Source organism: Oncorhynchus tshawytscha, linkage group LG10 (assembly GCF_018296145.1).
Source record: "Oncorhynchus tshawytscha isolate Ot180627B linkage group LG10, Otsh_v2.0, whole genome shotgun sequence".
NCBI lineage: Eukaryota > Metazoa > Chordata > Actinopteri > Salmoniformes > Salmonidae > Oncorhynchus > Oncorhynchus tshawytscha.
In genome coordinates, this window is record NC_056438.1 from 17,211,556 (window position 1) to 17,222,259 (window position 10,704).

The 10,704-nt window shown below is 45.2% G+C and overlaps 1 protein-coding gene across 1 annotated transcript in view; it reads left to right on the forward strand.

Moving 5' to 3' along the window:
* Nucleotides 1–4,268, forward strand: part of LOC112259860 (galactose-3-O-sulfotransferase 3-like) — a 39,798-nt gene extending 35,530 nt beyond the window's left edge. Inside the window, exon 3 of the mRNA XM_024434530.2 lies at nt 728–4,268. Within this exon, the coding sequence (XP_024290298.1) occupies nt 728–2,057 (1,330 nt within the window). The 3' untranslated portion in view covers nt 2,058–4,268. The remainder of the gene's footprint in view (nt 1–727) is intronic.
* Nucleotides 4,269–10,704: the final 6,436 nt, after the last annotated feature.

The following is a 10,704-nucleotide window of genomic DNA, read 5'->3' on the forward strand; positions in this document are numbered from 1 at the left end:
AAGAGGGTTGGGTTTAAGCTGCATCCCTGTCTAACCCCACGGCCTTGTGTTTTTTTTCTCCAATTTTAACCGCAGACTTGTTTGTGTACATGGATTTTATAATGTCATATGTTTTTCCCCCAACACCACTTTCTATCAATTTGTATAGACCCTCATTCCAAATGGAGTCGAAGGCTTTTTTAAAATCAGCAAAGCATGAGAAGACTGACTGTGTTTTTGTTTGTTTGTTCATCAATTAGGGTGTGCAGGGTGAATATGTGGTCTGTCATACGATCATTTGGTAAAAGCCAATCTCTCTCTCCATTTCACACTGTTCATCTTCCTTCGCTGACCTATTACCCTCTCACCTTCCTTTCAGTTTCCCTTCTTACTGTTCTCTCACAGTCTCCCTACCTTTCTCTCCATTTCACTTTGACTCTCCTTCCTTTCATGCTTCCTGTTACTCCCTCTCCATTATGCTAACTCCGTCCCTGCATGTAACAAATAAACCAAGTGCAAGCTTACTAGACCTAAACTTGAGTTATTGCTATTTCGTCAACAAGCTATCCGTACAACAACCAGTTCAGTTTTCACTCTTCCGTCAGTTCACTCTTGACTATTGTCAGAAAGATCCCACCCTCTCTGCTAGCTGCGTTGCTAGCTCAGGAGTTAGCTAAACTAAAACTAAAGATTGAACTGCAAACCTCATATCAAAACTCCTCCCTCTCTCTCTTTCTCTCTCCTCCAGGACGATGGAAGCCCTTCACCTGGGCTGCCCGTCGCTGCGCACCCACCCGGCCTTCTCTCTCAAGCCCAAACACACCAACGTGGCCTTTCTCAAGACGCACAAGACGGCCAGCACCACCATGCAGAATCTGCTCTTCCGCTTCGCCGAGCGCCACAACCTGACAGTGGCGCTCCCTGTGCAGGCCTGCGGACACCAGTTCTGCTACCCGCGCACCTTCAGCACCCACCTCGTCCACCCACACACCCTGCCACCCAATGTGGTCACCAGCCACATGCGCTTCAACCATGCCGAGATGCAGCGCCTCATGCCTAATGATACCATCTACGTGACCATACTTCGAGAACCAGGGTCCATGTTTGAATCGTTGTTCAGCTACTATAACCAGTACTGTCAGAGTTTTAAGAGAGTTCCCAACGGGTCTCTGGAGGCGTTTCTGGACGAACCGTGGCGGTACTACCGTCCGGACGAGAATGACTCCATGTATGCCCGTAACACTCTGACTTTTGACCTTGGCGGAGACAAGGACCATCCGGAGGCGGACGTGGCTGCGTATGCCCGGGCCTTCGTGGCCAAGACGGAGCGCGTCTTCTCCCTGGTGATGATCGCTGAGTACTTTGATGAGTCGCTGATCCTCCTCCGTCACCTCCTCTCCTGGGATCTGGAAGATATGCTCTATGTCAAGCTCAATATGCGGACGTCCGGCTCCAAGCACAGCCTCTCGCCGGGCCTCCCCGCCAAGATCCGCGTCTGGAACAACCTGGATGCACGCCTCTATGACCACTTCAACACCTCGCTGTGGCACCAGCTGGCAGCCCTGGGCCCAGCATGCGTGGCCAGGGAGCTGCGGCTGCTCCGCAGGGCCCAGGAGAAGCTGGTGAGGGGCTGCTTCGGCGGAGGGCTCCCCCAGCTCCGCTCGGCTGCCCAGATCAAGAACAAGGAGCTGCGGCCGTGGCAGCCCAGCGCAAAGGTGGACATCGTGGGCTATGATCTGCCGACCAACACCAATGCTACACGGCCCGGAAGCCTGGCCCACGAGCTGTGTCTTAAGCTCATCATGCCCGAGGTCCAGTACACCAGGGTCCTGCTACGATCGCAGTCGCTACGCTACCGACGAAGCTACCCCCTCCGCTCTCCTCAGCCCCAGCAGCCCATACGGTCGGTCCTATCACGTCGCCAACATGTGGGGATGCAGCCGATGCACCGGCAGGCCCCTCCTCCTGGACCTGGTCCTGCCTTGAGCCCCACAGCCACTCCTCGACCCCCAGGGACCCAGAGCAGGGCCACCAGGGTGGGACTAAGGTCCCCGGGCCCCCAGAGGAAGACACCATAACTCAAGACTGAGCTCCAGCCTTCTTTAATATAGAATGAATACAGACAGACAGACAAACAAACAGACAGACAGATTGAATACAGACAGACTAAATGCAGACAGACAGTCCTCCACACCTAAAAATGCTGGGTTGTTTGGTTAACCCAACTGCTGAGTTGCAGGCATTGTGTCACTTAGATAGATTTTTTTATTTCAAAATTGCTGAGTTATTGACGCTGGGTGCTGGGAAATTGAGATATGACCCAGCGGGTCAGCTCAGAAAACTGGAGGCGTAGTTTATTATTAGGCGTGTCTTTCAGATAGTTATTTTTAGCCACCCATGACAGTGAATGTCATTCCTGTTCATCTGTTCTGTTTTATAGTTATCACATGTTAAGGTTAAACATTGACATTTTTGTAGATTCAATAAGGATTACAGAAGTGTATGTGTTCCCTAAAAGCCTATGGAAATCCCATTGTTGGGCTACAATAAGGTGGTACAGTATACTTTATTACAATATGTAGTAAATAAATCTTAATATTATAGAAGAATGTGTAAAATACAAAAACAAGTCAAGTTTGAATTTGCTGTATGTAACTTAACATGGGTGGCCGATAAGATCTAGCTGAAAGGCACGCCCCTAATAAGACACTCTTCCGGAAAATGACCAAAGGATTATATTCAAAAGGACCCAGCAGCTAGGTAAACCCAGCATGAGAGTAAAATATACCCAACACACGGTTGAATTAACCTATGTCTGGGTAATCCCAACAACCCAACATGTTATTCACACAAGCCAACTGGCTGGTCAGAATAACCCAATGTGTTAAATCCACTATTTAAATAGCACTAGGTTAAATTGGCTTGTTTTTAGCCCATATATTAATAGGACGCAGACTTCAGCCATTGGTTCCAAGGGACTATATCAGGGGGCTCTGGAGGAGAGAGGAAGAGAAGGGGGAAGGACACCACAAGACTGAGACTAGAGGTTGGGCCACAGCAATATGGGCATGGGCAGAGCACTCCTATTCATCGTGAACTCTGTATGGAACAATAGAGAGGTTTTACTCTCTCTCTTTTCTCTCTCTCTCTCTCTCTCTCTCTCTCTCTCTCTCTCTCTTTCTCTCTCTAATGACATCCTCCCCCTCCCAAGAGAGGATCACTGCTCTGGGTCTGTATCCTCCAACCCTCCAGCCAGGCCAGCTCTTGACCTCTCCCCAAATGACTCTCCCCCGTCCCACAGTGCGAGTTAGGCCCCAGGACAGAGGTCAAAGGTCAGCCTAAGGACCCCCGGCATATCTCCCTGCCGGGCCTATCCCCTAGCCCGGTCTATCCGTTAACCCGGTCTATCCCCTAACCCGGTCTAACCCTTAACCCGGTCTATTCCCTAACCTGGTATATCCCCTAACCCCCTCACACACATACACACACGCAGCCCTCTACCGACTCTCTCCCTCCAGGCAGCCTGTTTTAGAACAATTCTCTCTCCTCTCCGCCCCCAGCTCATCTCTCTCCTCTCCACCAGCAACTCAACCAGATATGGGATGTTTTTACATTTGGGAATCTGTATGTGGTTTGTGTGTGTGTGTTGTGTGTTGTGTGTTGTGTGCGTGTGCGTGTGCGTGTGTGTGTGTGTGTGTGTGTGAGTGAGTGAGTGAGCTTTATTCCTACATGTTTCTTTTATCTGGGCGTTATTGCAATAAAGTTATCTTGGTCAAGTCTTGTAAAGGTGTAGGGTCTTATAACCATACGACACACATACACACACACACACCCACACACACACACACACACACACACACACACACACACACACACACAAACAAACACAAACACAAACACACTGAGGACTGGACTCAAGCCTGTGTGATGCAAACATGCTGAAAGACATGACGAGTGAGAGCTACAGTGTTAATATTTAATGATGTCTCCTTGGAAGGATCCTCCACTTGGGTTACACAGCGAAACACACACACACACACACACAGCAGAGTATTTTCATTAGAGAAGTGTGGACCATGCCAAAGCAGCTTACCTATCAGAACAAAACAGACGGAGGAACTACCTGCCGGTACTGGATCTCGTTTCATTAGGACACGCTGCAGAAAACCTTTTATGCAGTTGGTTGTTCATGTTTAATGTGTTTAATATGTTTTACTCTAATTACCTTTTAATGGTATGGTATGAACCGACCGGGGAGACCTCTGTGTGTGTGTGTGTGTGTGTGTGTGTGTGTGTCTGTGTGTGTGTGTGTCTGTGTGTGTGTGTGTGTGTGTGTGTGTGTGTGTGTGTGTGTGTGTGTGTGTGTGTGTGTGTGTGTGTGTGTGTGTGTTTGTGTTTGCTTACCTTCGATTTATATTTACAATTTTGGAACAGAACATTGTATGTGGAATAATCACTTATGGCAATACATACTGTACACATTCTGATTAATAAAATATTTTCTACATAGGCCAACCACAAAAGCCACTCATAAGGCACCAAGTGTACTCACTTAAACATTCATTTGATTGTGTTTTAAGTGCTTCATATGCTCTAGTATGTTTTCCCAAATGGCACCCTATTCCCTACATAGTGCACTACAAATAATGCACTATGTAGGGAATAGGGTGCCTTTTGGAACACAGTCCTAGTCTAGTGGCAAGAGGACAGTGTAGAAAGATAACTGTCAGAAGTGGAACTTGTCCCTGTGAAATCCTGCTTGTTCAACTGCTGTTCATTTTTAAAGTGCACTTTGATGGTACTCTATTTCTTAGTCCAAAATGGCACTATTCCCTATATTGTGCATTATTTTTGACCAGAGCCTTATGGGGCCTGGTCAAAGGTAGTCGACTAAATAAGGAGTAGGGTGCCATTTGGGATGTCGTGTACCGTCTGTTGGCCGGTGTCTATGTGAGAAAAAAACAGCACAGAACTTATCCAAAAGTCAATGTTAACCAGCCTAGTTTTAGGAAGGGTAGACTAGCAGTTTAGTGTTTTACCACTCTCTTCAGTTTAGCTTTCAAATTCTCTTTTAGAACAACGTGGAACAAAAGTGTTCTTTTAGAATGAACCGTGTTCTGTTTTTAGAGTGTCTCTTTCAACAAATGCTGTGTCCTTGTTGGGGGCGTATTTTTGAGAGAGGAAGTGTCGATGTGATACAATGATGTGCTTGATCATTTTCCTGTGACTATCTTTTCAGTGACATTGTCTCCTTTCCATGGCATCCATTAATTCTCATACAATATTTATTGACTTTGTAGTTGAACTGAAAGGGCCCTTTCGGTTTTCAACTGGGGGACTTTGATCATATATGAGTAGGGTGAAGTTGCCCCTAGACGCTGATCTAGGGCCAGTTTTGCATTTCCCCCACTAACGGTTAAGGTTATGATTGGGGAAGGGGAAGCTGATCCTAGATCTGTACCTAGGGGAAACTTTACCTAGATCATACAGCTAGAGACAATCAGAGCTAGACTTCCCAAAGCTTTGTACTGAGGGATGATGGGGGAAAAGCAACCATTAAAAGTTGAATGATTAAAATCAATTATGTTTGTTATGATTTTTTTATTTTACATGGGGTAACAGTTTTGTATTACTTTTATTAATAAGCCATTATAAATGCTTGTAAATTGATAATTAATGCTTACTGGACTTTAACATGTTTATAAATGGTTCTAAATGGAAAAATACACATTAATAATAGTATACTCTAGTTATAAATAGTTTTATAAGACGTACTATATAATTGAGAAGACACATACAGTATGAGTACAATACAGAGTGATTTAAATCCCCAAGAGAGTCTGCCACGGAGATGCCTAAAATGGAAATCCACCCCCAAGTCACATCCAACTTCCTGTAAAAAAATAAATAACAACGGATGTCTTTCTTCTTCTCAAAGGGAAAAACAAATGCAAAACAATGTGTTTGATACTTACTGCTGTTGTTGCCATGGTGTCATCGGTGGCTGAGGTGGAGAAGGTTTGTGTGTCTGCCTGGCTGGCTGGCTGCACTGCTAAGATCTGTGTGACTTCAAACGGAAGACAAAGCCACTCTCTACCAGAGCTCTAATGAGACGCTAATTGAAAGGAGCCTGAGACCACAATCTCATTCCAAGTTGTACCCTATTCTCTATTTAGTGCACTTATTTTGACCATGGCCTATAGGGAATATGGTGCCATTTGGGACGCAAACAAAACCTCATCCAACCTCCCATGATCAAGACATACTAGATATTTTAAAAAACAAGCACACACACACACACACACACAGAGACAAAATGGAAGAAAAAAACACGCACACACAGATATACACAAACAGAGAATGAGGAGACACACAGAAAACATTTAAACAGAAACACAGGATAATAGAGAAGGAGAAAGAGAGAGAGACAGAGAGAGATAGTGAACTTCTCCAAACAGTGAGGCCCTTGTCACACCGCGATGATCTAACAAAATTCAGTCGGAACACTGAAAATAGTGGTTTCATCCCAAATTGCACCCTTTACCCTCAACATTGAACCTTTGTTACCCACCATGAGTGTTACAGTTATCATCTATAAGAACGCTAAAGCTTTGTCGGGGATTAAATAACATGAGTACCTGATAATGTTCTCTTTCGCTCTACTGAACGCTTCACTTTTACCAGTGCAGTTTGGAGAGCTGGGTCTGGATCTGGGTCTGGGTCTGAATCTGGATCTGGGTCTGGATCTGGGTCTGAATCTGGGTCTGGGTCTGGATCTGGGTCTGGATCTGGGTCTGGATCTGGGTCTGAATCTGGGTCTGGATCTGGGTCTGGATCTGGGTCTGGATCTGGATCTGGGTCTGGATCTGGATCTGGATCTGGGTCTGGATCTACCTATTGATAAAAGTCACCTTGTCCTAGAGAGATTTAAGCCTGAATGATGGAAAAACAATTGGAACCATTTCCCTATACATTATTTTTCTGTTACCTCTATAAGAACGCTAAAGCTTTGTCGGAGATTAAATACATCGTCTCAATACTTACATCACAAGAATGAGAAGAGAACCTTATTTTTGTGGAATTGGAAAAAGTTCTAATTTAATACAGTTGAAATGTTTACAAATTAGATGCACTGAAATGAAAGCAACTTCCGAAAATGAACACTCGGATTATAGTGATATTATGTCTGATCTCTCAAACAATGTAAAGAATGTTTAGATAAGTGTAATCTAGAGCCAAGCCTGTTGATTTTTAATCGGAGGGTATCCTGCTATTGACACTCTTGTTGAATTATGCAACAGAACGTGACAACAGCAGTAATTGTGGATGTGGATGTCTAGACAGAGCAGGTGAGTGGAAGTAGGCCTAGACAGAGCAGGTGATTGGAAGTAGGCCTAGACAGAGCAGGTGAGTGGAAGTAGGCCTAGACAGAGCAGGTGAGTGGAAGTAGGCCTAGACAGAGCAGGTGAGTGGAAGTAGGCCTAGACAGAGAAGGTGACTGGAAGTAGGCCTAGACAGAGCAGGTGAGTGGAAGTAGGCCTAGACAGAGCAGGTGGGTGGAAGTAGGCCTAGACAGAGCAGGTGAGTGGAAGTAGGCCTAGACAGAGCAGGTGAGTGGAAGTAGGCCTAGACAGAGCAGGTGAGTGGAAGTAGGCCTAGACAGAGAAGGTGACTGGAAGTAGGCCTAGACAGAGCAGGTGAGTGGAAGTAGGCCTAGACAGAGCAGGTGAGTGGAAGTAGGCCTAGACAGAGCAGGTGAGTGGAAGTAGGCCTAGACAGAGCAAGTCCACCCACCACTTTATGTTAATGTGTTAATATATGCAAATTGCCCTATTTTATTTATGCAAATTACGCACATATAACTTTCTTTATTTTAACATCAAAAATAAAAAATGTAATACCTGATAGCATTAGAACATATATGAGGGCATAACAAAGTTACATTTTACAATAAATACATGAATTGCCACCAAAAATCCACGAACTCTACTATGTATTTGTCAGTGCCAGTAAAATGTTTCATGTGCTATAATTCAGTCAATATCTGATGGATTATACACATTTAAAAATGTGGAGTATTTTCATCCATTGTCCAACAGTTGCATTTACTAAAATTGTTATTAAAATATTTTTCATTACCGTTGCTACCCTCACTCTCTCCTGCTGCCGGTGGTAGGTGGTTGTGATGGTGTATCAGTCAGACATGGGTTCAAACACCATTTGTTTCCTTTCAAATACTTAATCTGTGCTTGACTGAGCTTGTATGGCTCAGTATTTGAATAATTTGAAAATATATCCAATACTGTTTGAACCCAGGTGGTATGGTGGGTCAGTGTGTGTGGTAGACAGCCAGGGTCAGTGTGTGGGAGAGAGACTAGATGAGACTCAGAACTGAGTTAGAACAGTAGCTTCAGGGGATTCAAGTGGCTGCAAATGTTTTTGTTTCCGTCAGTGATTGAAGTGGGCTGAGGTCCGTGGCTCTGTGACCGAACACATTAGTTCACACATCAAGAGGACACCAGAAACTTGTGTGGGGGAAGATAGCTGGAGAAGATAAGAAAACTCTGAATAAACAACTTCACACACTGACAGTGACACATGCACACACACACACACACAGATTAGATTAGATTACATCAAAAGATTAGATTAGAAGAGACATACACAAACACACACACACTCACACACACACACATTAACGTGAGCGCTAGAAATAAAAAAAGGCAGTTGAAGAAGAGAGTGAAATACTTTTAAATAAGAAGCAAATGAGCTGACAAACAGATGAGAATAATATGGTGAAATCTGGAGGGAGGACCGTCGAAGAGGAGAGGAGGGATTTTGAGGAGACAATGATGGGGAAGGAGGGGGCACAGAGCGAGAGAAAGAGAGAGGGAAGGGGGAGAGTAAGAAAAGAAGAGATAAGAGTGAGAGAAGATTTAAAAAGAGAGAGTCAGCAAGCCATAGGACACACAGCACACAGTCTTGGCGATAACAAATCTTTCAAACTGTCATTTCTCAGAGCTCTGTGTTTTCTGCTAACGCCCCCTCTTGCCAGCCTCACGCAGACAATCGCACACACACACAACGCCCTCTCCCCTCACACAGAGAGACCAGAGGCACGCATGCAAGGCAGGCAGCTTATTTCTCCGGAGGCTATCTATCCTCTCAACTTAGCTTATCGTCCAGTAACTAAGTTCAATTGACGACGGCAGTATGTATAGTCCTCGTGAGGGGCGTCGTGATAGTCGGCCTCCCAAAAGGCACCCTATTCCCTACATATGGCACTACTTTTGACCAGAGGCCTTTGTAATGTAGTGCATTACATAGGGAATAGGGTGCCATTTGGTACAGATACTTAGACACAGTGGCGGCAGCAGCACTGCATAAAGAGAAGGAGCTGAAGGATTTGCCTGTGAGGAGGAGGAGGAGGATGAGGAAGAGGCTTGAAAGCATCTGCCCTGCACTCTGATTCCATACAGTCGCTGGGTATGTCCCAAATGGAAGTATTCCAGAAATAGTGCACTACTGTCGACCAGGTTCCTAGTACACTATTTAGGGAATAGGGTGCCATTTGGGAAACTAACTGTGTCAATCTTGGTGGGAGATGACTGGGAGCTGATTACTCATTATAGCAGAGACCAGGGTATGAATCATACAGCCCACAGCCAAACGACCTTATTAAATAATAACTTCACAAGCCATACGTCTTCACAGCTATCTCCGGTATAGACATGACTCTTTAGCAGTACAGCTCCCTATAGCCTGGTCCCAAATTTGTATGTGCTGTCTTGCCAATTCATTTGGGACCAGGGACCATATTCTCAAAGTGTCTCCAAATAGGAGTGCTGATCTAGGATCTGTTTTGCTATTTGGATCATGATGAATATGATTACATGGGCGGGGGACAGGACCTGATTGTAGATCAGCACTCCTACTATGAGACGCTTTGTGGATATGGGCCCTGATCCCAGATCATTAGGAGTTGGTAAAACCACACAAAAAGATCTGGGAACCGGCTAGCGGGAGCTGGACTGCTAAAGAGTCATGTTTGTACCAGAGACAGCTGTTCAGGCTAGACTGGTTGCAGCTCAAATGGCACCCTATTCCCTACATAGTGCACTGTTTTTGACCAGGGCTTATATGGTAGTAGTGCACTAGATAGGGAATAGGGTGCCATTTGGGACTCAGACATGGCCTGTTCTGTAGAGTTATTATTATTATTATTATGGTTTGTACTCTGTAGGCTACTGTCTGGGAGGAGTTTCATCATATAGATTCATGACCCTTCACTTTAACTAGCCCACAGCTGTTGGTAGGAAAGAAAGTCTAGCAGGTTTGCATTGGCTGAGGTTGCAAAGTTTACAAGTTTATAGAAATTTCAAAAATCACGATGTGTGTGTGTGTGTGTGTGTCTTTACCAGGAAAAGCTCTCTCTACCCAACTACTTGCTGTTACTGACTCCCTGAGCAGCAACATCTTGTGTTACCAGCTCCTCACAAAGCTAATAACGGCTTCACTGTCATCCGTTCCGTCGATACCTCAACCAGCCCACAGAGAGAATGAATGGCCCATCGGACGGGAACCCTACAGCTCTTATCAAAGTCTCTCTCTCTCTCCCTTTCTCTCTCTCTTACTCTCTTTCCCTCCATCTCTCACCCTCTCCCTGTTTCTGTTGTGTCTCTCTGTTTCTCTCTCCTCTCTCTCTCTCTCTCTCCCTCCCTCCTC